Raw genomic sequence first — 25392 nt, forward strand, 5'->3', positions numbered from 1 at the left:
AGATGGGGTTGAACCAAAGCCAGGCCACTAAGTCATAACGGCCAGGGTTCCCCCCAGAAATCTCTCCAGCCTGCCGCCTTCCTCTTCCTCTCCCAGCACCCCGCCTGCATGGGGCCCCATCTGGCACTGCATGGGCGGTCGGTCCCCGTGTGTCCCCCTGTCGAAGCTGTTGTGTTATGCTTACTGTGTGACTCCTCTTCCCCCACCCCATACTGAAAGATTCACAACCCCTCAACCTCTGGGCCCACCACCCCAAGACTGGTCAGGCTCCCGCCGCCGCTGCCGCTGCCGCCGCCTCCTCACGTGCATGTCAGTGTCCTGGCCAGCAGAGTTCCACTGCAAGACTGCCCTCTTCCCGAGTGCTACCCCTGCACCTCCCTCCACCCTCTCCTTCTGCTTGTGGAGATCAGTGTCCTTCTGGATCATTGTCCATATCTCTCAAAGGAAAAAAAGAAAAAGATTCCTCAATGCTTTTCTTTTCAAAAGGGAAAAAAAAAGGAAAAAAAAAACAATGCCAACAGCCCAGCGTCCGTGAACAGCCCGACAGTAACAAAGCATGCGTTCGGGATGGAGGAAGGTAAGGCCACACGTTTCCACTCGCCGCTTGCTCTGAGGGCTGGGTGGGCTGATTTGGAGCGGGGATCCAGTATGTATCCACCCCTCCTCCATGTTCACTTCCCACACACTTGTCACTCTTGCGTCTTTGGAGAGACAAAGAGAGATCTCATTTGTCAACAGGTACATAGGAAAGCACCCCACAAACTGCCCCAGGACCGGCCAAGCCCCTAATCTGCCACTGATTAGTTCATGCTGGAGAAAGGCCCCATGGCTTCCTACCACATCGTTCATTCCAGAAAGTATTTTTTGTGCACAAGCCAAAAGTGACTGGCAAAACAGATGAGATAGCACACACTCCCTACCAGGACCTGTCCTCCTATGCATGTGTGTGTGTGTGTGTGTGTGTGTGTGTGTGTTGGGGGGGGGCAGTAATGCACTTGAAAGCATTCGGGGGGCCTAGCTAGGAGGTCAGTAGGCCTAGGGGCTCCGCGGTGCACATCTGTGTTCACAGAAGAGTGGACACCCATAGAAAGCTTAGAGAGATGAGCAGGCATTCTGGGCCCAGTGGCCTCAAGCTGTCCATACATGCTCCTTACTGAAACAGAAAACACCAGTGAGGCCAGACAGGAGCGTCAGGCTGTGAACAGCCGTTTGGTAGTGCCAGGGAGTTGATGCGTAGGGACCCTGAGGAGTGAGTGACAGTCTTGAAGTGGAGGAATAACAAGATATGTTGTAGAGTGTCCTGGCTTTCAGTGGCTAAGTATGGACATCTGGGGATCCCATGGCCAGAACAGACTAACCAGAGCAATATTGAAGGAGACAAAGTCTTGGTATATGGAGGCAAGGAGGAAGCTTGTCTGGGCCCATCTCTCCCAGGCCTAAAGAACAAAGAGAAAGCTTGAGCCAGGCAGTTCAGCCATGCCTGGCCTCCAAGAGAGCAAACCCATCTTATAACCCTCTGGCAACTCTCCTGCACTGGCATTTGATGGATGGGGGGGACGTCCACTCAGACTCATGTGGTGGGGTCACCAAGATGGCTGGGGGTGTTGCCGGGGCCTCTGCTGGGGGACGATGGGTTGCCAAGCTTGGGCCTGGGCTGTGGATTCCTCAGCTTCTTTGGCAGTGTGGATACGTTGCATTTTGTATCAAGACTTTTGGGGCTGGAGCCACCCTTCCCTCACTGATGGCCTCTCCTGCTCCTTTATCTGGGGTGGTCTTCCTTGGGCCCGCATCCATCCCATCTGTGTCCCGAGGAGGCCTTTCCAGCTGCTGCCTGCTTCCCTCCTGTCCTCCTCGCCTGCTGTCAGCGCCCCCTAGTGCTAGGATGTCTGCGCGGGCGGGCATGAGCCTCGGGAAGCTGCCTGGGCCCTTGGGTTTCTCTGGGAAACTCCTGGGCTCCCTTGTGTGGAAAGAAGGAACTCCACTGGAGCCTGCTGCTTGCTCACGAAGGCTCAGGACCCTCCCCTTTGCTCCCTCGTCCTTCCCCTCTAGTGGCACAATGGCCTGGTCCCCATATGAAGGTGAACCCGAAAACCAAGCAGGAGGAAAAGGTCTGAGCAGCCTCCTGCCTCATCTTTCTGCCCATACAGAGTTATCCCAGGGCTTTCCCGGGACCAAGGCCCCCTAGAAAGCCAGCGTTCAGTCCCTCAGCCGGTGTCCCCGGCCCCCTCCTTCTACTGCTCCCAATGCTCACAACCTGATGGGAAGCTGTAATGTCCTGGTGTGCTCGTCCGGCCCGGGCTCGGGTCCAGACACAACTGGCATAGTTACCACTTCCTGTCCCGTTCTGTGGCTGTTGCTGCTGTTGGGCTATCATGTGGCCTTCAGAGTGTGGGAGTAGCTGGCTGGTGATGACCAACCCAGGGGAGGCCATGACCCCTCCCTCGCTCCCTAACCAAGCCAGCTGTGCTGCATGTGTATGGCGGCAGGGGCTGGGGTGGGTACAGGCTGGATGCTGAGCTCTGAAGACACGGCAGATGGGTGTATTGCTGGGTGTACCTTGACATTTCCAGTAAGTGCTCTGAGATCCTGCACTCCTGAGGTAGACCAGCAAAGCTCTAATCACAGACTTCAGAGGAAGAAGCTAAGATAGAGGTCACGACTCCAGAAACTGCCCATGCATGTGCTTGCCCATGTCTCCGAGGTAGCAGTGAAGAGCAGAGAGGGAACAGGAACCGACCACCCCGAGAAAACCAATCAATTAACCCAGCAAGCAGGGAACCCTATTCCCAGCCCTCTGCCTGCCCCAGTTCCTGTCTTGGATGAAGAGACGGTGAGGCAGTTAAAGTTACCATAGCTCAATAAGGTAGATCTGTGTGCCATTTCCAGAATAGCAGCATGGGGTTACGGGACTAGGGCATTGGGGCCTTGGTACTCTACAGATCAGCATCTCCATTCTGTGGGTCCCCAGAAGACTTTGGGAGGGGCTGAGAGGAAATACTCATGCACATAGGGGACTCTCTGCCCAGTAGAATAGCGCCCCCCTCAAAAAAAAGGAGCCCATTATACAGGGAAGGCACATACTCTCTAGAAGGCAAGCTCAAGCCTGGCTGGCAGGTAGCTTTTGTGGGTGAGACTAGGGGAGCGATGGATGGCTAAGCTGGGATGGAGCTCTGGGGCCGGGTCAGCCAGAAGACTAGCAACAGATCAGGTAGGGACAGATCAGATAGGCAGGCTGCCTCTTCCCTTGTCCTGGCTTCTTCTGCCCACCTGCTGATCCTGGATAGCAGGGGCTGAGAAACCGGAGGGGAATGCTGGCTGAGCATGAGTGTCTGTGCGGGTGGGTGGGTGCTGGCCTCCACCTCACAAGTAACAGTGCCATCCACGCAGGCCATCAGGAGACTAAACTTGTGGCCTTAAGGCTTCCCCATGGTGAAAAAAACACCCAAATCAAAAGCTGGAGTCTGCTGCTCAGGGGGCTTCTCGCCCCCTGATTGAGCCCCCCGTGACCTGGGCTGCCACTTGGCCCATGTGGAGAGCAGGTGGGCACACGCCTCCCTGCAAAGGAATGAGTGGTCCCACAGGGGGCTTCATGGTGAGCAGCCAGGCCCGGGGTCTGCCCCACCTCCAGCCCACTCTGACTAAGCCCGGCCTTCTCCTCTGTCTTGCAGAGCTTCAGCGAGAGGGAAGCATCGAGACTCTGAGTAACAGCTCAGGCTCCACCAGTGGCAGCATCCCAAGAAACTTCGATGGCTACCGATCTCCGCTCCCTACCAACGAGAGCCAGCCACTCAGCCTCTTCCCCACTGGCTTCCCATAGGCACCAGCCACCTGCTACTGACTGGCTGGCCGAGCTAGAGGGACTGGGAGAAGCACCCCTCCCCACCCCGGCTCGCCTCTGGTCCTACCCTTCTCAGTCTCTGCTCCCTTTTTCATCAACCCCACCTTCCCTAAGCTTAGTGACAAGAGCTGCTCATCCTATCTGGACGAGGAAAGACCTCCAGAATACCCCGGCCTCGGCCACTCCTGTCACTGGGGGCTGTGGCCAAGAGACTGCAGAAGCTCGGTCCCTTCTCTCTTTGCACATAATGTCCCGCATCGGATCCGCTTTTGTATTTTTTAACTGTACCCACAGGGGCACTGGAACAGTGGCCAGATCTTCGGGCCTGGGTGGGGAGAAGTTGAATGGTCCAGCCAGGCATTTTGGTGGACAAGGTCAGCTAGCCCACTTCAGGCTGTGATGCACGCTGCCCCCAGGGATCCCTGCTCAGTTCCTTCCAATACAGGAGTGAGCTGAAGCCCAGAGTGATAGGGGAGGAAGAAGGGAAGAGGCTCCCTTCGCCCCTCACTTCCCTGTTGGCTCTTGGGGAGAATTGTCTGTCATACCTCTAAGCCCTTGTACCCTGGTCCTGTACTGTTCAGTGAAGGAAACTGGTTACTAAGGCCATGTCAAAAGTGCACGTCTTGTCCAATAAATCACGCTGCAATTGGTGTCCATTCCTGAGTTGCTGGGGTCAGAGTCCTCTCCAAACACTGTACAAAGTCCTGTGGGTCTGACTATGGGCAGCTGCTCCTGACACCCACACCCCCACTATGTACAAGTGACCGGGGAACCCATGGAGGGAAGGAAAGGCGAGGAAAACCTTCCCATTAGACATTAGGTGGGGGCTTCACTGAAGTCCAGTCTCCAAGTCTCTTGCCTGTTACCAGAGCCTATGACTTCTGGAGGCGCCAAGCTTGGACCTCCCCACGTGGTCACAGAGGGCAGTCCAGCCCCTGGTGTGTCCTGAGTTGCTCTAGGAACAGAGCTTGTCCTTGCCTGTGACCTTGTCTTAGCGCACTTGGGAATCACCCCTCTCTCTCAGACTCAGAAGGTAGAGAGCTTGTGAGCTAAAGTTGGGTAGCTTGTGAATGTTGGCTGAAATCTCAGCTAACAAGCTCTTGGGTTTTGTTGTTTTGTTTTGTTTTGCTTTGGAGACCTGGTTTCAGGTAGCTCAGGCTGACCACTAACTCACCATGTATAACCCTGATCCTCCTGCCTCCACTTCTCAAGAGCTGGGCCTGCAGGCATGTGCCTCCATTCCTGGCCTGAATTCTTGTTTTCACCACCCACCCCACCCACCCATTCTCCTATGCTGGGCCTGAGCAGTGACAGGGAGACAGGAACCGGGCAACAGAAAAGTGCCGCCGTGAACTAGCCAGAGGCTAACCCAGGACTCGCCTCTCTTCCTTCCCCCTACCGCAGAGACCCCAGAGAAGGAAACCCCACCGAGCCAGGTCTGCTTTAAGATGGAGTTTTTAATGGAGGAGTGGAATTCACAGACAAGCAGCCTCCCCACCCAACCATCTGGTCAGAATTGGGGCAGCTCCTGAGCCCCTGCCTTCTCCACAGTACCCCTCCCACCCCCAGTGCCTGAAGAGGAATTTAATATTCAGTCTCCTCCACCAGATCAACTGAACGGATGGGGAGAAGAGCCGAATCGCACTGTGCCTTCTGCCTGGGCTCCTGGGGCAGAGAAACCCTGGGTCAGAAGGAAGCTTGCTGAGAACCCAAGGCCTAGGCCTGGCAAGCTGGGACTCCACAGGACATCAGCTTTCCCCCATGCGGGCAGCTTCACCATTGACGGGCCTGGCACAGCCCCCAACCCCAGCTGGAGCACCGGTTCAGTCAACACGGGCCAGAAGGAGGGTGCCACAGGCCTCTTGTGCACACAGCTGGCGGCTCGGCTGCCCAGAGTTGGGTACTGAAGCTCTAGAAAGCATGACCCCTCTGCACCCACCCTTGGGCACATGGATGGGACAAAGACATTGCTGCCAGGCGCTCCCAGCCATGCGGGGGACCTGCCGACCCGGTCCAGCCCTTCCTTCACAGTGTGGGGGGTGAACAGATGTGGCCTCCTCCAGTCAGGGAAAGCAGTGGGTGTCATGCTGGACTTGCGGGACAATCTGGTTATTCATCTGCTTGCAGTCAGGGCAACTGGAAGCCAGTGGGGGAGGGGGCGGGATCAGAGAGCCCAGATAAGCCGGCCCCATGGCGGCTGCCTTTGGAGTTCAGGTTATCTGAAAGGCCCTGGGCCTGGCCTCCAGCTAATTGGGAAGGTTAGGGACCCAGCCATAGCCTGTAATCAGCTGAAGGTGAGAGCTGGATGGGGGTCTTGACTGCAGCTAGTCCTGGAGCAGCCGGCCTCTTATCCTGTACAGATAACATCCCAAACAGCCTCCACCTCCCCACTGCAACCCCCCTCCCAGACCTCACGATAGCATCACTCAGAAGGTCATCAGAACAGGAATCTAATTGTGGCCGGGCCAGGTGACCTTGAGGAAGGCAAGTGACCTCCTGATTCTCACAGCGCTACCTACTCATTGGGCTCCTTCTCAATCTGATGGGAGAAAAATATCTTCGTGGTCTGCAGAGAGGCTGCTGGGAACTAAGAGGACAATGCCAAAGGTGTGGCACTGTCTGTGAGGGGTTCAGTAAAAGGCCCAGTGGTCCAAGGGCAAAGTCACACACGAGCACAGACATCAGGGTCAGCTCTGCCGGGTGCAGGCAGAAGCCAGGCCAGACAGCCGCAGGACGGCAACTGGGGATCATTTCTCAAGGACTCTTGAATTTTTACAAATCGCAAACCCTAAACCCAAAGATGTCACCCACCTTCCTTGTGCTGATGACAAGCCTGAGCCCCAAGAAAGGCAGGGCCTGTCCCAAGGTCATGGATTCACACAGTCAGTCAGCTGACCTCTGTCTGCACCCTGCTGCTCCATGTGCTCCGGAGTTCCTGTACAGCCAGCCACCTGAATCCCAGCTGACCTCTCTGTCAAGTGCCCCCAGACAATCCCAGACCCATCTCACCGACTCCTGAGTCCCAGCTCTGCAAGTTTTCAGCTGACTTTGAAGCTGCACCCCGAGTAACCCCTTTCCCCTGCACCCCCACCTCCTGCAGACCTGGTCCTAAAATCCAGAGCCCAGTGGACGCCCTGGAATGCCAGTGTGGCTTTCCTCTCTGAGGACCACAGCAATGCCACCGCTTCGAAATGCCTTTCGAAGGAGTGGATTTGGGGTCTGAGCACACGCCTCTTTTTGAGGTTCCAGGGTTCCATTCTAGCTTTTCCACCAGGAGCTAGGTGACTTTAAGCAAATTCCCTGCAACTCTAGGCTTCAGAATTCTCATCTCTAAAAAGATGCATGGGGAAGAGCTCAGCGGGGCAGCATCAGAAAGGCAAAAGGGTGTTCAGAGGCTACTACGGTCCAGGGAGCTCATTGGTGGGACTGCACTGCGGGGGCAGCGCAGACTGACCGCGCTGTGCCCCAGGTACTCCAGAGACCCCCCCCTCCCCTCCTGGTGCGGGCCAAAGCGAACCAGCCTGTAGAGTGCCCACCGACCAGCCACGCCCCGCTGTTGGAGGTGGGCCGGTCCTGGGAGCCCTTCTCAAGCCGGTTCACTCTCCTGAGACCCCAAACACCCACCCCATGTCCAGGCTCAAGTTCAAGACTCAGGCACCTCACTTCTGCAGCCCTGCGTGTACCAAGAGCGACAGCGGCTGCACCTCGTGGAACCAAGGCTCAGGGTAGCGAGTAGTTAGCAGTTCAGAGGAGTTATAGGATTCCTAAAAGTCTGGGGAAAGTCGTCCAAAATCGACGAGGACACAACCTGGGTTCCTAACCACGTGATCTCTCAAAATGCAGGGAGATGTCGTCCCCCACCCCACAACTCCGGGTGCAAGAGGCACCTAGCTGGGCCTCGCCTCCGCATCAACCTGACAGCCAGGCACTGGGCCACACCGTCGGTCACTGCTCCAGTGCTTCCCAGAGCCTGACGACGAAGTGGCCCCGCGCCTGGTCCTGGCACCAGACTAGGACCACACCATGACCAGGCAGAGGAGTCGGGCAGCCCACTCTTCCCGCGTCGCCTGCCGCACCCCAGCCTGCTGACCAGACCCTGCGCTGGGTAATTGGGACGAGAGAGGCGACCGGCGAGCTGCGGCTCCAGGGAGACTGCGCGCCTGTCAGCCGCAATTTGTTTAAGTGGACGGGACAGGCCGGGCCGCCGCGGGCTGGGGTCACCGAGGCCGCGGCCCCCAGCCTGGCCAGACCCGGGACCGCGGGGGAGCCCAGCCCCACTGCTTAAGCGGGCTAGCTGGCGCCAAGGCTCCGGGAGGCGCGGGTCCAGTGGAGAAGAAGCTGTAGAAGAGAACGATGGATGCGCCTCGTGTCTCCCTAACCACTTTCCCTAAGCATAGGGCCACACATGTCACCCCAGCTTTCCCCGGGCACATTCCTTTGCCAAGAAGCGCTTAGTGCCCAGTTACTGGCGCTCACATTCCCCTCACCCAACGCTGCCATAGGACCACACATCGCCCGCATCCACTCCGTGAGGGTCGTGCATGCAGACACCCACAGGTGGTGTGGAATAATCTTTTTCCGTCTCCACACGGAGACCTATGCGATCTTTAGGATCAACTCAGGAGGGAGGACTTAGCCTTGTGTCTTGACCATGCCAAAAGAGGGAGCAGGCAGCCCTGCCAGGCTTGGGACTGCAGTCCCATCCCGGCCAGGCGACCGGTGCTCCATTTGGTTGTTGCGGGAAGCTAAGGGTAGGGACCACGCGGAAGGGGCCTGGGACCACGAAGCCAGCGCCCGCCCGACGCCCCTGCCCAGGACCGCCTGGGAGAGGGAGGGGCGGCTGAGCGCGCGTCCCCCACCCGTCTGCGGGTCCCGGCCGATGCGAAGTGACAGGGGCCGGAGCTTTGTTGTGGAGCCTCGGCCGCCTGGCGCCAGCCGCCCTCGCCCGTGCCCTCCCCCTCCAGCCCCGGGCGGCCCGCGAGGCGCCCCCCGGGGCCTCTTAAAGAGACACGCACTTTCTGCCCGGGGGACTCCCCCAGGGGCGCCTGTTCCTGGGAAGGAGGGGGGGGTAGACCCAGGCGGGGGGAGGGGGGCGGGTAGGGCGGAGCAGGAGTTGCGAGCCGAGCCGCAAGGCGCCGCTTGAGAGGCTGCTTGGGCCGCCCCAGCGCCAGTTTTCGATGATCCAAGGGTATTCTAAGCAGAAGTTTGATTGGGGAGGGTCGATAAAGAATCTTAAGAGTGGCTAAGGCAGGTCCTCGGGGTGACCGCGGGATGGTGGGCTGGAGCCGTTGGTGGAATCCCAGCCTGCCAGGAAAAAGCCTGTGTGACCAGCCGCAGGGCAGGTTCTTATCTCCTTAGGTGGGATTCTGGTCCCCTAAAGCAGCCACCGCGCCATAGCTGCCCGGTTTCGTGGACAAATAACTCAGACCTTCGTGTTTCAAATCTCGGGCCCAGATGGGTAGACCAGCTACCGTATGCTACCCAGGAAAATGTCTCAAATACATACTTCGATACACACACAATTCTTACAAGTACTAAAGTGCCTGTCCGCATACACACAACTTAGCAAACGTATTATTGCTAATTCGGGAAGCTGACCTGGCCTCACTGACTGCCCAAGTGTGTTCAGACACATATCTCCCGGAGGGGACACATCCTGTTTAAATTGGAACTTATGCAAAGCTGCAATGGATCTCACCCCAGCTGCGGAACACTGCGAAGCTGGAGCTGAAGATCCGCTGCGGGCAGAGAAGAGCGACCTAGACAAGAGGACGAACCTAAAGGAAAACCCTGTGGGGCAGGCGCGCACACGGCTATGAAGAATCGCAAGCGCCTGGCGTTGGCTCAGAAACATAGGGGAAAAGGTCGTGGAGGCCAAACGACTCCTGCTGGTCTCAGTCCCGCACTGCCGAGGGCGATTGGCCTTTAAACGCCTTTCTGGGAGGTCAGCTACCAAGTGCTCTGAGTCCTGCTGTATGCAGCGGAGGGGCAAGGGGCCTGGGCCATTGATGGATTTAGGTGCCCACCATGAGGACCACAGGGCGGGTGCGGCGGAATTCACTTGTAGTGGTTGTTTGGATGGGAGTGTCGACGGTGGCTAGTCCGTACCCTGCCTTGCCCCCCACCCTGCACAAGCATCAGGGGTCGCACTCCAGCCCTGTTTGAGGCAAGTGTATGATCTTTTTACTCTGGACACACCTGATTAAGGCTCTCAATGTGTAACGAAGGCACCACACTGGGCGCGAAATACAAAACACACACACACACACACACACACACACACACACACACACACACACACACACACGGGGATGCACTGGAGCTGTCACCAGAGAGAAAACCAAGACTGATCGTCGAAGGGGGTGTTCACAAATGCTGGCATTTGTGAACCTCGATTCCTACCCTTATTATTCAGCATTCCTGAACCAGGGCTCCTTGAGCTTCCAAAAGACGGAAACAAACTCGAGTGAAGAAAGGATGCCGGGGCTTAGGAAGAGATGAGCTTGCATCTCCAGTACCGGATGCGGCGAAAATTCGTTTTGGCACGTGTGGAGAGTCTGAGGTCTAGGATCAGCCATCGCAGTACCTCCCTGGGCTCAGCAGAAGGTGCGCTCGCCTACCTGGCCCCAAGGCTCCATTTTCCTACTCGCCAGAAGGCTTTAGGTTGGGGACCTGACTCAGACCTACTTTGGGCTAAATGCAGGGCCCGCCTGGAACTCCAGGTGCCTGAGTCTGTGAGGGGAGACGCAGGTGAGGGGGTCCCCGCATTTCCCCAGCGCAAGGCCGCGCGCCGCTCCCGCCCGTGCCGGGCCCCATCGGGGTCCTGCCATGGCTCCCCACTCACCGGCTCCGGCTACCTGAGTTCGGCTCCGGGACCTCGGCCGCCCGAGCCTCCTGACTTGCCCGCCCACCGGCCTCGCTTTCCAGTGCCCGCAGCCTCCCTCCGAAGTGCAGGGACCCGGGGCGGTGACCGGGAGTGGGGTGGGAGGCCAGGCTGGGGCGCAGGCCAGAGCGGCCGGGCCTCCCGGCGCGGGAGGGAAAGGGCGCCCCCTCTCCTCTCCGGAACGTGTCAATGCTTTGCACTTGGGGCCGGCATGCGGCTAGGGGTCCTTCCCCAAGGCCCTGGGACCCGGGCGCCCCCTGCCTCAGGCCCTTTCGGCGGGTCAGGTCGGCCCTGCGCGCTTCCCAGCCCTCGCCCAGGCAGCGGCCCGCGCGGGCGGCGGGGTGGGGGCCAGGCCAGGGGGAGGGGTCTCGGGGCCCGCTGGCCCGTCATTGGTTAATATTTTATTCTGTTGACATGTTTTCTTACTGCTGAGGCTTCCGACACCTTCTCCTCGGCCCCCCCTCCCGTCCGGAGCTTGGCCTGAGCTGTCAAAACCCCGCCCCCGGAGACCCACAATTGGTCCAAAAAGCGTAAAATCAGCAATCAAGGGGGGCCTGGCTCGTTAGCGCAGGGGATCCGAGCAGGGCAGGACATGTGAGATAGTCACAGTTTTCCAGAGATCAGGACAAGATCTAACCAGTCGCGCGTGGTCCCCGGCGCCGGAGCCGGCCAGGCCAGCCCAGCCCAGCCCAGCCCCGCGCAGAGCCCCCTCCACCCCCGCGTCCAGAGCCCCGCGCCCCTTGAGGTGCACGGGACGGGGAGCCGGGAGAAGCCGCTGCCGCGCCTGCCGCCGGGGCCGTCAGTCCTCCGCTCGCGCCGCCGCCCGGGCCGGGGGTCCGAGCCGCGCGCCCCCGGCCCCGGCCCCGGCTCCCGGGTGCCTGGGCCGGATGTCCCGATGAGAGAGCCGGCGCTGGCAGCCAGCGCCATGGCTTACCACCCGTTCCACGCGCCACGGCCCGCCGACTTCCCCATGTCCGCCTTCCTGGCGGCAGCGCAACCCTCCTTCTTCCCGGCGCTAGCGCTGCCGCCCGGCGCGCTGGCCAAGCCTCTGCCCGACCCGGGCCTGGCGGGGGCGGCGGCAGCGGCTGCAGCGGCCGCAGCGGCTGCCGAGGCGGGGCTGCACGTCTCGGCACTCGGCCCGCACCCGCCCGCCGCGCATCTGCGCTCGCTCAAGAGCCTGGAACCCGAGGACGAGGTGGAGGACGACCCCAAGGTGACGCTGGAGGCCAAGGAGCTGTGGGACCAGTTCCACAAGCTGGGCACCGAGATGGTCATCACCAAGTCCGGGAGGTAGGGTGGCCGGTAGGCCGGCGGGCGGGCGGGCTAGGGGACCAGACAGCGCCCACCAGCACCGGCCCGGTGCTCTCGGCTCCCCGGCTCTGGCCCTGGCGCCACGCTCCTCTCCACAGACAAGCACGCTGACTTTTTTTCGTTTGGCACCGGAGCGAATTAAAAAGAAAAAGAAAAGCAAACATCCCTCGATTGAAATAAAACGAAAACACGCTCCTAAAGAATGGTCCCAATCGCTCTGAGTCTCAAAGCCCCGGTGGCTCGGCCCTGGTGCGTCTCCTTTGCCCCTTGAGGTCTCGCTTTTCTGCCTCCGGGTGGATCTCGGAGTTCCTAGGAGAGAGAAAGAGAGCCTTTCCCGGATTCTCCGCTCTGTTTCCCGGAGTCCATAGTGGGACTAAGCATCCCGCCTCCTGCTAGCTCCAGACCGACCGCTTGGTTCCCGCAGCGGGTCTTGAGTTGTTGAGCCTGCAGCTAGGCCCTGGAGAGAGTCTTGCTTGTCCTTGGAGCTTGGAGCTCAAGACCAGCCACTTCTTGAGGCCTTAAAGCCAGAAGAAAAATACAATCCCCAGTCCTCCCAACACTTCAGGCTCTGAGAGTCCAGGCCTCAGGTTCACCCTGTTCCCCCGAACTCCAGGCTCAGGATCCCTAATCGAAGTTATATATATCGTTTTCCCAGACAAAGACCTTGCCAGTTTGTCTCTACGAGCCCTGTCCAAAGAGTCTATTTCCTCTGAACGAATTTCAGGGCAATTCAGGGGGGAAAATACCCAGCGTATTTCTAAAGGGCCTAGTTTCCTTTCCTGGGCACCAGCCTTAGCCTTCGTCTCAGATCAGAGTGGAGGAAAGGTTCGCAGACCCGAGTGCAAAGCTCATCCAAGGCTTTACAAAACAGGGTCTGGCCAGCAGAAATGGGGTGTCTTGGGAGTAATTTCCGCAGGTTGGGTCTTCCCAGTAGCAATAAAAGAAGAGTACAGCACACGTAGAGGAGGTTATGCCAAACATAGATCGGGCAACTTCAGGCAGGGGCGTCCCGTCATCAGGAAGGTAAAGGGGCAAAGAAGAGCCGGGTCCCAATGGCATGTCCCCTTCCCTCCCTCCGAGGCGGATGTTCCCCCCCTTCAAGGTGCGAGTCAGCGGCCTGGACAAGAAGGCCAAGTACATCCTGCTGATGGACATTGTGGCTGCCGATGACTGCCGCTATAAGTTCCACAACTCACGGTGGATGGTGGCAGGCAAGGCCGACCCGGAGATGCCCAAACGCATGTACATTCATCCGGACAGCCCGGCCACGGGGGAGCAGTGGATGGCCAAGCCTGTGGCTTTCCACAAGCTGAAGCTGACCAACAACATTTCTGACAAGCATGGCTTTGTGAGTGGGGGCAGAGCGGGAAGGTGTTGAGAACCCGGGGTGCGTCCTGGGTGCCTACACTACAGTCGAGTGGCTAGAGGGAGGCTACCAGGTTTTCTAGCAGGAAGCCTCAGTTGAACTCTTAGAGTGGCCCTGTCTGGGTCACTGCCCGGTGGCCCAAGAAAGCTGGGCCTGGGCTCCCAGAGTGTGCAGACAGTTGACGGGAAGTTCCAGGCTGCTCACAATCTCAATTCCTTCTGCGAGGGTTTTGAGAGGCCCTCCTAAAGTCAAGGCTGAGGCAGGTGCTACAAGGACTGGGTCAAGCGGCTCAGGTCCTGTGGAGGTCACTCTGCTATGGGCTTGTAGATGCCGAGCTTGGAAAACCTGCCAAGGCTTACTCCTGCAGCTAACCGTTAGCTAAGGCTAAGGCTAGAGGATCCAGAGACCAAACCGCTCTCTTCAGGCCTTCTGGAGACCTTTCCCTCCAGGAAGGCAGATGTCCAGCCAAGGGACAGTATGAGGAACTCTCCATTTCTGCCTGAGTCAAAATCCCAGCCAATGATGGGGGGTCATTGGGCAAAGGGGGGGGCTCCTGTTGCACTCTAGGCAGCCCAGGAGCCTTCCTCCTCCGCATACACACTTCTCTTTCCTTAGTATTTCAGGAGCTTACCAATGTCATGGAAAGTGCAGTCAGAGCATGGAATTGGGTTTTATTTCTCCCTGCTTTGTTTAATTTCTGTTTCGTCTGTTTCCAACCGGGGAGGGGTGTGTGTGTGATAGAGAAAATAGCTGTAAGAAGAAAAGCATGGGGAAAGTGGAAAAAGCAGTGCAGGTGGAAAAAATGAGAGAGAGAGAGAGAGAGAGAGAGAGAGAGAGAGAGAGAGAGAGAGAGAATGAAAGCTGTCAGCCCCCAGTAGTAGAAAGGGTTCGGACAAGGGCAGGGAACTGCCCCCTGAACCTCCTGCTCTTCACAGACCATCCTGAACTCCATGCACAAGTACCAGCCTCGCTTCCACATCGTCAGAGCCAATGACATCCTGAAGCTCCCATACAGCACCTTCCGTACCTACGTCTTCCCAGAGACTGACTTCATAGCTGTCACTGCCTACCAGAACGACAAGGTGTGCTGGGTGGGGAGTGGACTTGGCCCCTCCGTCCATCTACATCCCCCCCCCAACAGTGTATAGGCTCCAAACTTCGGTTCAAACCCACCCAACAGCAGTAGCATCGGCGAGAGCTTTAAAAACTCACCACCCAGTGAGATTTTCAAGAGCAGCACCCACATAAACCCCCTGGGCTCCCTCTCCTACCCACACAGACACACATACTCCCCTGAGGCACTCACCCAGCTGGGCCATAGTTGGAGGGGAGATGTTTACTTAGCAATTAGTAGAGACTCAGGCTCCCGCTGACATTTTTACATTTTATTTCGTTCATTTCTTGGCTCTTGACTGGGGATCTAAATGAAAAGAGGACGCCTGCGGCAATCTGCCCAAGCTCTACAGATGCTAGGAACGCAGGGTCCAATTTTTACTCTCCACGGGAGCCAAAGAGTGGGGCAGGTGGCAGAGCCCTGGTGAGCTCTGGTGAGATCCTCTAAACCGCTTGTCTGGGGCCACCAGGCCCCAGGCCCTTTGGGAAAAAAACTGTGAGAATTCTCCTTCAGGTGAAAGGGCTTTTTCTACTTGTCTGCGCCCTCACAGGTCATTGTGAATTAAATGAGAGTGTCCCCGTGTCTCTGGTAGGGTCTCTGCAAACCCGGGGGTCTGCCTAGCCACGTACACTATATGGAGTGTCTTAGCTATAGGTGGACGCTAGTGGTGGATTCGTTGGATTCTATATAGGCACTTATTTATTTATTTTTATTTTTTTGTGAACTTGCCCTTCTGGGCCTGTGAGTGCAATGATTTGCCTTTGCCTGGACCTGCGGGCTTGGGTGTGCGGTGTTTGTCGGTGCGGATAGTTTAACCTGAGTGACTACATGAGCCTATTTGTTTGCTTGGGCCTGTGTGTGCGTGTTGAGGGATTATTTATTGAATAAGAAAGAGACCCTGTCACTTTCCTAGATGCTTGCCCGCTGGCCTCACCTCCCAGCTTCCAATCCCGGGTGGTACCACCCCACCCCCTACCCCGGGCTCTCTACTCCGTGGCCCGTAGCCGCTGACCTCGGGGTGTCCCCGGCCAGGCTAGAAGAGCCAGGTCTTGACTTTGTGCCGCTTCCTCGGTCCCGCAGATTACACAGCTGAAGATCGACAACAACCCCTTTGCCAAGGGCTTCCGGGACACCGGGAACGGCCGTCGGGAGAAAAGGTGAGATATCCGCGGGTGGCCTGTGACACGTAGCCTGGGCCACAGGAAGCCGGAGGGGTGCGTTGGCGGCTGACGGCTCCTTCTGCTCGCCCCTAGGAAGCAGCTCACTCTGCCGACTCTCCGCTTGTATGAGGAACACTGCAAGCCCGAGCGTGACCGTGACGGCGCCGAGTCCGATGCCTCGTCCTGCGACCCTCCGCCTGCGCGAGAACCACCGCCCTCCCCCAGCGCAGCGCCCAGTCCCCTGCGCCTGCACCGGGCCCGAGGTGAGCGGCACGGTTGATCCGAGTCTGGGAAGAAGGACTAAGGAAGTGTCCCCTTAGGGGGCCCCTTAAAGTCGGTCTTTTGTTCAGCGATCGGCTAATCTAAAGGCCTGGATAAAAGTTACCTGGATGTGGCTAGATTTTCCAGTCTGGTACTCCCATGTAAGGACTGTCCCTGGCAGCCGGGACATTTGGTAGGCTTTGGAGCTGGACCCCTCGTGGGACGTGTGGTTAGAAATAAGGTTTTCTCCTCCTCCGGGGCTGGTTTTCTTCCAGTGTAAGAATGGGTCTGGGATTTATGCGACCTGCAGCTGCCCCTAGAAACTCCCCCAACTTGACCTTCCCAACAGCAAGTCGGTCTAAAGTGTCCACCACCCAGCAGCCCAGGTTTCTCAGGACGCTGCGCTGCGTTGGTCTCGGGCTCAGCCCCTGTAACTCGTGCTCCCTTTCTCCCCGCAGCCGAGGAGAAGCCCTGCGCAGCCGACAGCGACCCTGAGCCGGAGCGCCCGGGCGGTGAGGAGCGCTCAGCAGCGCCCCTCGGCCGCAGCCCTACGCGGGACGCCAGCCCCGCTCGCTTGACCGAACCCGAACGCGCCCGGGAGCGGCGCAGCCCGGAGAGGGGCAGCAAGGAACCGACGGAGGGCGGTGGGGACGGCCCCTTTGGCCTGCGGAGCCTGGAGAAGGAACGCGCCGAGGCCCGGAGGAAGGACGAGGGGCGCAAGGATGCGGGCGAGGGCAAGGAGCCTAGCTTGGCGCCGCTGGTGGTGCAGACAGACAGTGTATCGCCACTGGGTGCGGGCCACCTGCCTGGCCTGGCCTTCTCCAGCCACCTGCACGGGCAGCAGTTCTTTGGGCCGCTGGGAGCTGGCCAGCCTCTTTTCCTGCACCCAGGACAATTCGCTATGGGCCCCGGAGCCTTCTCCGCCATGGGCATGGGTCATCTGCTAGCCTCGGTGGCAGGAGGCGGCGGCAGTGGCGGAGGCGCTGGGCCCGGAACCCCCGCGGGGCTGGACGCAGGCGGGCTGGGTCCCGCAGCCAGCGCAGCAAGCACCGCGGCGCCCTTCCCGTTCCACCTCTCCCAGCACATGCTGGCATCTCAGGTAAGGCCTGTGATCTGCTGGCAGCGGCAGGCAGCCGAGGGAGGGAGGGAGGTGCAGCTTGGTGGTGGTTGAGATGGGCAGAGAACTTGAGTGATGCTGTAGGTACTCAGATCCTCTCAGAAAGACCTAATCCAGTCTACAGAAAAGCCATCTAGGTTCTGAGGTATCCAAACAGAACGCCTGCTTATGATCTAGCCAGGACATTGCTTCTGAACCCTGTGTGACCTTAGGAAAGTCCCTGTTCCTCTCTGGGTCTGTTTCCTTCTCTACAACCCCAGCGGAGGGTGAGACAGTACCCCTCAACACTTTTCTGAATGACCAACTAGGGTTGCTCCTGGGCTTTATGGGGTTCACTTTTCTGGCCCTAGGAAACTTCTGAGAAGGAAAACCTTTACCTCTTGATTGGCGCTGAAAGATTCTATAGGCTGGAGGAAGGAAGGAGAAAATTTTGCCTTGTTTTCTGGACAGTTGACTACCAAAATGACTCACCTCACAGATATCCCTGGCCCCTTGGAGGTCCTCAAGTAGGAAGTCGCCTGCCCTGACTAGTACCTGGACTGGTCTTTGCCCTACGCTGAGTCTCCTGATTCTCCATCCACATCCAGGGAAGGGGGCTTAGTTCCCCCACAGCCTCCTACTGAAATTCTGAGTTCCCAGGGGAGAGTTTATGAAAATGTGGCCAGCGGCGCAATAAGGAGATCCGATGTGCAGAGCAGCCTCTTTGGTTACTTGGGTGGAATATTCCCTGCGGAAAGATTTGGAATCTCTTCATTCAGTCTCTTCCCGCTGAGGTTTCTGGCAAATTGAACCCTTGAGATCTTATCTCCGGGGAAGGAAAATAGGAATTTAGATTTTTGAGAATGTGGCTTTGGTTCAGAAGCGAATGTGTGTAAAGTCGGGGGTGGGGCTGTGAAATGAGTTCTGAACAGGGCTTATCATCAGGGTATATACAGTGTCTGGGGCACCCGAACCACCATGACTCTGGGCTGGAGGGTTGATCTGCACCCCTGGTTTTCTGTGCATGTGAATGCCCCTCCCCAAACAAACGGGAATCATGGAGGACATAGAGAAGCCAGGGTTTCTGGACACAGCCTGGTCAGTAGGTGCAAATCCAAGGAGAGTACTCCCCAGCTCATGAGAAATCAGTTGGTATAGCCTCTAGGGGGTAAGGGCCATAGCTGTGTGTCAGGTGAAGCCAAATCTTGGAAAATTCCAAGCTTCTGCCTCTCCTCTCAACCCGAGGTCGCAGGTCTGAAGTGCACGGTGGGGCTCATAAGCCCTTCCATTCCTCCAGGCTAGACTGCTGCTTGGTTTCTCCTGTTTGAACCAGGACTTGGGCTTTCTCCGAATCTAGTACTGCCAGTCTGTCACCTGCTCCGCAGGCACACACCCTGGGGCATAAGCCATTATCTCAAAGGTCAGATAATCTCAAATCGGGGCCTCAGGAGCTGAGTGCCCTGTTTGTCCAGGGTTTCCTGGCTGCTGCTGCTATCCACCAGCAAAGACTTTGTATTCTGTCCTCAGCTGCCACAGAAGGGCCCTCCGTTCTTTGTCAAACAGTCAGGCCAGTTTATGAACTGGTTAGTACTTGTGTCCTGATCCTGGCTGAGACAGGAGACCCCTGGGCAGGCAAGCAGGCAAGCAGGCAAGCAGGCAAGCAGGCAAGAGACTTGAGCATCCTGCTTTCCAAGCCTGTGTTCCTGCAGCAGCTTGGATCCTGCAGACAGAAGGCATGGAGGAACCACTGGTCTAGATGAGAAGGACCTCATATGACAGTACCAGCTGCCTGCTTGCCACCTGGCCCCATGCCTGCCCTCTTTCTTCCCTCTAGGCCTTTGCCCATACTAACTCAGCCAACTGATGCTTATTCTCTTACCCCCACCATACCAACCAGCTCAGACAGAGAAGGGCAACTCTAGGTCTCACCCTAGGTGATGGACGCCTCCACCTGTGAGGCCACGGTTTTATAGTTACGTGACTTCTGGTTTGAGTAGAGCAAGGGGTATTAAATTGTAGTATTCAGGCTACCACCCTTCCGACAGCTGTCTAACCCTCGCTCCCTTCTGTTTCTTCCAGGGAATCCCAATGCCCACTTTCGGAGGCCTCTTCCCCTATCCCTACACTTACATGGCAGCAGCGGCCGCCGCCGCCTCCGCTTTACCCGCCACCAGCGCCGCCGCTGCCGCCGCCGCCGCCGCCGCCGGTTCCCTATCCCGGAGCCCATTCCTGGGCAGTGCCCGGCCCCGCCTGCGCTTCAGCCCCTACCAGATCCCGGTCACCATCCCACCTAGCACCAGCCTCCTTACCACCGGGCTGGTTGCGGAGGGCTCCAAGGCTGCGGGTGGCAACAGCCGTGAGCCCAGCCCGCTGCCTGAGCTGGCTCTCCGAAAAGTGGGGGGCCCATCCCGTGGGGCCCTCTCGCCCAGTGGCTCAGCCAAAGAGGTGGCCAGTGAACTGCAGAGCATCCAGAGACTGGTGAGTGGGCTGGAGAACCAGCGAGCCCTCTCCCCAGGCCGGGAGTCGCCCAAGTGAGGGGGGCTGCTTGGCTGCTGCGCTACCACACGAGTCTCCCCGGGCTGGGCTGCCTGCCTCGACTGCTCGGGACGTGTACAGCACAGAATGGGTATTTATTTAAATAAAGGAGCAAAAGCAGGCTTCTGCAGTCGGAACAGAGCCTCGCGTGGCAGGTTGGGGATCTGGGCCGCTTCCCCCGGGGGGGCCTCAAGGAGGAATCAGTCTATCCGCAACACAGTCGCACTGGAGCCCCTGGATTTGATCCAGATCTGCTCGAGAGTCAACTACGGGGGGGTACCTCCTTCTTTCAGCACTATGGGGGTAGGGATGGTCTCCTTTGGAGTCCAGCGTCCCTTTGGAAGGCAGAAGGTGCATAGGGTAGAGGTGTTCGCTTTGGAGAGTATCCCACGATCCCTGGCCTTGGGCCTGGACGTCGTGAGAAACTAAGGTGGAGGATGCTGGAGCCAGAGACGCCTGAAGTCAGTGTAGACTTGAGCTAGGAGTCCTGTCTTTGGTCTTCCCACCTCTACCCAACCGGAGGCAGGCGCCTCTCCTCCTCCTCCTCCTCCTCCTCCTCCTCCTCCTGGGTCAGCGGAGGAAGTTGCACTCTGCTTTGAGTCCCCAGGGGGCAAAAGATATTTATGAAATAAATGGTAATTTGTGTAAATAAGCTTTAAGGTTCACAGAAGATGCAAAATCGTATTAATTTATTCAAAGGTGTACATTGCTGTGTACATATATTTAGAGATTAACTCATAGCATTTAATTTTTTTTTTCATTTTACATGAGCATCTATATTGTACAGGGCCCCAGGATCCTTGGCTGCTGGGAAAGGGGGAGGCACCGAACCCCTGGGAAGGCCCACCCCGCGGGCCCCCTCAGCCTCTGCGCCCCGGCTTTGCCCGCCCGGCCCACGGGCCCCACCTCAGGTTTTCACTTTTTGCTCCAGAGGGAGAACTAAGCGAGGAAATAAAAAAACGCTGCGATGCGAAGTGAACCCCGCTGTGCGCTCTGTGGGCCGCGCGGGGCTGGGGCTTTGTGGGCGCAGAAGAAGGGACTGAGGCGGGGGCAAGGGCTGGGCGCCCCTATCTGCCTGGCAGCTGCATGCACCTCGGCCACGGCGGCTGCACGACGCACAGTCGCGAGGCCCCGGGCGTCGGCGCCGGGCACAGGCTGGCCCCGGAGGCGCCGCTCGGCCTCGCAGTCCCGGCGACCCAGGCCCGCGGCCGGGGCTCCCTCTGCTGGCCACTGGCTGTGTGTCCGCAGCTCCTGCTGGTCCCTGTCGCTTGGAGCCAAGCCAAGCGCAGAAGAGCGGCCTGGTCTCCGATTTCCCTTCTAGAACACCGTGGACCCACTCATCACCCCCTTTCCACGTTTTCTGGGTGCATGGTCTGGGAAAGTGGATGCTTCCCGTTCCACTTTCTCCTTTCCAGCGCGTCTGTTGGCGTGGCCCTCCCTGTTGCTTCAATACCATGGCCTCCAGAATTCTGTCCCATCCCTCTGCCTTCTGGAATCATTCGGTGTTTGGGCTGCTGAATAGAGTGGCAGAATCTGGCCTAAAAATTCCTCCTTAGAACTCGACTAACTCCCGGGGTGTGAGTGTGGGTCACTAAGCTGTTCCCTTCCCTGCTTCAGCTGGCTGGCGACTTTCAAGGGGGTCCCGGCTGTGTCTCACCAGTCCCATGGGGCTAGTGCTTCCCCAAGACCCATTCCATCAAGGACAGCTAGCTGCTCCCATCCATTTCGCTCAGAGGGCCGCACCTCTCTCATCACCACTAAACTGGCAGGCGCTTTCAGTCCTTAACCGAAGTGGTCGGGGCGGCTGGCAAGCAGTTACTCCTTCAGCATGTCCCTGGGGTTGTGGTCGCTGAGCACGCCACCTTTCTTCCTTTAAATCCAGGGGGTTTGACCAAGGAGGTTGCCTCTCTGGGCACTGTGCACCCCGGGGGAGTTGTACTAGCCCAGGGACATCAGGGAGAGTGATTTGAAAGGGAGGATGACATGCAGGTAGAATTGAAAGTTCTGGGACCCCCAAATGCTCAGGACTCCTTCCTGGGGTGATACATTTGCAAGGAAAAAAAAACTATCAAACTCTTCCTGGAAGAAGGCTGCCCAAACTATGCTGAAGTCCAGGGGCTGAGGGGGAAGAGAGGTTGGAGTGGGGGGTGGGGGAGGCCGTAGAAGATCTCATCCCAACCCTAGGTGGGTCATGGCTTCCCTGTCTCTGATCTCCTTGACCAGCAATGTGGTCCATGAACCAAGCAGGAACAGGAAAGCTCCCTCGCCCCTTCCCAGGGCACCTCTCCTTATCTCTGCGTTTATTCGAGGTCACTTTGGGTTGAAACGCCTGTAAAATTCACAGAGCAAGGCCTGCGCAGGCTTTTTGCGGCCTCTCCCTTTCAACCAGGAAAGAATGTCGGGAGTTGGCTGTGGGTCCCCCGCGGCCTGCGGACACCAGGGGGCACCACTCAGGTGGTGGGCATGGTCGCGGCAGAGCAGCCACCGGAGAGGGTCTGTCTTGGAAGGCCGGCTGCAGCAGCTCGGGTCGGGTACTACTTCAGATCCTGGAACGCAGTTTGGAGAGTCCTCCCGCCCCCTTACTTTCGGGCTTACACGCCCCCACTCCCGGGGTTGCCTACCCAGTGGTCCGCTGGGCCCCAGCTGCAAGGCCAAGTGCAGCTTGGGGATCCTACAGCCGATGGGTCCCAGACAAAGGCCAGGCCACTCCCAGGCCCAATTAAGCCATCAGCCTTCCCAGCCTTCATTGTCTCTGGGGTCGCCAATTAGCTCAGGCGCCCGCGTACCCGCTGCTCCGGTGCCCCACGGCCTTCTTAACCCTTCAGGACCTGCTATCGGGGGACCTTGGACGGCAAATCCGTCTGCAGAGGGGCGTGTGTGAGCGATGGGGATCGCAGGGTCGCCGAGGCCTGTCGGTGGGTGACCTAGTGTGTCGCCTAGAGTCTCTATGGGGAGTGTGGGGTCCGGCAGAACAGCGTATGCTGGTTTAGGACTGAGTGTGATTCACCGGCGAACAGGGAGATTCGGAATTAGGGGGCTCGGTGAGACCCCTAGCGGCCCAACTGCATGGGCCCCGAGACCTAGGACGCGGGATTTCCCACGCGGTTAACCCGAGGCTTCCGGACCCTCAAGCTATTCCTTCCCTCCCAACTTCCCGGCTGCGAGTGAGGGCATCCGCACCTCGGTAGTTGGCCCTGCCCTCCCGGAGGGCGTGGAGCTGGGCTCCACCTTCCCCGCGGCGGGCTCGCGGGCTGGGGGAGGAGCACGGAGCGCCGGGATCTCGGGACACCGGCCCTCGCCTGCCCAGGCTCAAGGCCCCGTCCCCTGCCGTTCTAGGAGAAGGTGGCTGCAGAGGGACAGGTCTGGGAGAGAACGGAGTTGCAACTCTGACCTCTCTTTCTAGTTTGAGAACGACCCTAAAGCCAATCTGGCTTCCTCCTCCCGAAGCCATCCGCCTCTCGGCCCTTGACCCCGAAGTTTGGAGCACTATCGGGTAGGCAGGGTCCAGCCAAGGGTCCAGAGTCCCGGGCTCTAAGGACTGGGGTGCAGTGGGATGACGTCCCGAGCGCTGGAGGTAGCTGGGCGCTCCAGGTGGTCTTTGGACATTGCGTCCCGAGTGCAGGCAGGTGGCCCGCAGGGAAAGTGTTGGTGTCCGGAGGACTCTTTGCCCCTCGGAGTTTCTTTTGGGCCCTCTAGGGGCGCGTATGTGTCCATCGGGTTTGTGGATGCCGAGGACCCCGAACTCCCTTCCTTTTTTGAGGCTGCCCGGGACGCGGGAGCCTGTCCAGTTCCCAGGCCGCAGGAACTCCTAACGTGCCCACGAGATGGCGCTCCAGGCCAGGGGCCGGTCCGCAGCCGACGCAACCCTGCCTGCCGGAGCCTGAGAAGCCCTGTGTCCGGGGGAAATGGGCAGTGAGACAGAACCTCCGACCACTGTAGGTCCAAGCCCAGAAACTTCCGAGAGGCTACTGAAGACGGCTGCGGGCACCGACTAGAGAGCTCAAAGCTTGGTGTGGGGCCTTCTCTTTGGAAGTGCCCTGCAGTGCCAGTTCCCAGTCCTGAGAGACCAGACTGAGAAACAACAACCTATGTATGGCCTTTGATAGGCCTGTCTGGGCTGTGGCCTCTCGGGATCCCTCCTAGAACAGGGAAGGAGCTTGCCTCTGGCTTTCCTGGTCTCTCTGAGGCGCCATCAGGGCTGGCATCCACGAGCTCTGGAAGACATGCCTGTGGCGTATTAGAGTGTGGGCTCCACTGGACCATGCACGCTTGAGTGTAATAGCTGGCCCAGGCATTCCTCAGCGCTTACCTCCACCTCCTCAGCCTCACCCAGATCGTCAAGGTCACATGAAGAGGCTGTTGGGCAAACACCTGGGAGCAGCATACCTGAGGACGAGGGTCGTGTCTCTCAAGACTACCAAAGGCTCAGGAGAGACTTTGGATCTTCAGTTTTTCCAGCTGAATAAGAAGGGCTCAGGGCTGAGCAACCAGAGGCTGGGGCCAGGTTTGAGTTGGAGACTCAGCATGGGTAAAGAGGGGAGGCCCGGTAGCTAAGAAATGGCACATTTCAAGTGGGGGTAATTCCTGGAAGTTAGGCACCAAAGATTCCAGCAGCTCACTGCAGCCCCCCCCCCCGTGGGGGAGGGGAGCAGAAGAACTCAGCACACACCTTTTAAGAACACAAAGCTAGCTGGGCGGTGGTGGCGCACACCTTTAGTCCCAGCACTGGGGAGGCAGAGGCAGGCGGATCTCTGTGAGTCTGAGGCCAGCCTGGTCTACAGATCGAGTTCCAGGACAGCCAGGGCTACACAGAGAAACCCTGTCTCAAAAAACCAAAAACCAAAAAAATAAAACAAACAAACAAACAAACAAAAAAACCAACAACAACCAAAACAAAACAAAAACCACACAGCTAGGAAGCTGCCCTGTTACCACCGATCTTTCCTTACATGCATTTCCCCACCCCAGCCAGGCTCAGCAGACCAGAGGATAGGGTCAAACCTTCAGTAATTTAATAGTCATCAACATATACATCTACTGCAGAACACACAGGCTCTGTAGGAAAACTGAACAGGAGATAACATGTTCAAGGTCAAACTTTGCCTCTAGCTGTAAGACTTTGGACACCACGACTCTCTTTTCTGGGCTTCAGAATCCTCGTTGGCAAAGTAAAAGGTGTGGACTAAAATCAAAGTGATATGTGAGTGACAAGCTGGAGTGTTCCCCTCCCCAACCTCAACTGCCCCTGACAAACACCTAATCCTTGAGGAACCTGGGCCTGAGGGAGAGGGGCATAGCCATTCACGGACCTTGGGGGCTTTGGCTGTGGCTAAGATTCTTGGGGTGGGGGCAGGATTGGTGGCCTGGATGAATTCCCAATTAGGAAACTGCATTCCAGGTTCTGAAACCCTCAGGGAACCAGCTGGCTCCAGCTGCCTCCAGTCCCTGTGGGATGTGGCTGTCACTGGTCAGCCTTCCCACCAAGCTGAGTTTGGAGAGGGCACATCCTATGGGTTGTGAGGAGGCGACTGTGGCCTCTAGTACCACAGTTTGCTGACAGACTGCATGCAGCAGTCTCCCCAAAGAGAGAAAGCGAGACCAGTAAGAGGCCTTCTGAGGCCCCCCATTAAAGGGTATCCCCTAGATCTGGACTACTTATTTGGACTCATTCCTTCCCTGAACGAAAGTCTTGGTGGTCTTCAAAGCACTGGCATACAAGGGCTCTCACTGAAGGTCAATTCAGGGGTAGTACAGTGACCCTGAACCATAGAATTTGTGATTCTCTAAACATTGGGGTTCAGAGAAATGAAGGCCTTCAGGATGTCCAG

General features: G+C 58.1%; 3 protein-coding genes and 1 long non-coding RNA gene across 13 annotated transcripts in view; 3 read left to right on the forward strand and 1 right to left on the reverse strand.

Moving 5' to 3' along the window:
* Nucleotides 1-4501, forward strand: part of Bcas3 (BCAS3 microtubule associated cell migration factor) — a 502165-nt gene extending 497664 nt beyond the window's left edge. For 4 of the 8 annotated variants that reach the window (XM_016001738.3, XM_042282536.2, XM_016001737.3 and 1 more), the window contains 2 exons: nucleotides 487-577; nucleotides 3669-4501. In XM_016001738.3, the coding sequence (XP_015857224.1) occupies nucleotides 487-577; nucleotides 3669-3705 (128 nt within the window). In that variant the 3' untranslated portion in view covers nucleotides 3706-4501. The remainder of the gene's footprint in view (nucleotides 1-486; nucleotides 578-3668) is intronic. The other 4 variants (XM_006983187.4, XM_016001736.3, XM_006983186.4 and 1 more) reach the window with 1 other exon arrangement.
* The window catches only part of LOC107401976 (uncharacterized), a 52113-nt gene extending 41292 nt beyond the window's left edge, over nucleotides 1-10821 (reverse strand). For all 3 annotated transcript variants that reach the window (XR_013053069.1, XR_013053067.1, XR_013053068.1), the window contains exon 1: nucleotides 10683-10821. This is a non-coding gene — a long non-coding RNA (uncharacterized LOC107401976). The remainder of the gene's footprint in view (nucleotides 1-10682) is intronic.
* Nucleotides 8922-11118, forward strand: LOC143274435 (uncharacterized). Its single transcript, XM_076577616.1, has 2 exons — nucleotides 8922-9782; nucleotides 10254-11118. Exon 2 carries the CDS (start codon nucleotides 10336-10338, stop codon nucleotides 11116-11118), a length of 783 nt encoding a protein of 260 aa, XP_076433731.1. The 5' UTR covers nucleotides 8922-9782; nucleotides 10254-10335.
* Nucleotides 11116-20216, forward strand: Tbx2 (T-box transcription factor 2). Its single transcript, XM_016001741.3, has 7 exons — nucleotides 11116-12011; nucleotides 13113-13380; nucleotides 14334-14480; nucleotides 15593-15669; nucleotides 15766-15935; nucleotides 16392-17032; nucleotides 19109-20216. The coding sequence occupies exons 1-7, from the start codon at nucleotides 11617-11619 to the stop codon at nucleotides 19562-19564; spliced, it is 2154 nt and encodes a 717-aa protein (XP_015857227.2). The 5' UTR covers nucleotides 11116-11616; the 3' UTR covers nucleotides 19565-20216.
* The last annotated feature ends 5176 nt before the right edge of the window (nucleotides 20217-25392 follow it).

The sequence above is a fragment of the Peromyscus maniculatus genome, chromosome 8 (assembly GCF_049852395.1).
Source record: "Peromyscus maniculatus bairdii isolate BWxNUB_F1_BW_parent chromosome 8, HU_Pman_BW_mat_3.1, whole genome shotgun sequence".
NCBI lineage: Eukaryota > Metazoa > Chordata > Mammalia > Rodentia > Cricetidae > Peromyscus > Peromyscus maniculatus.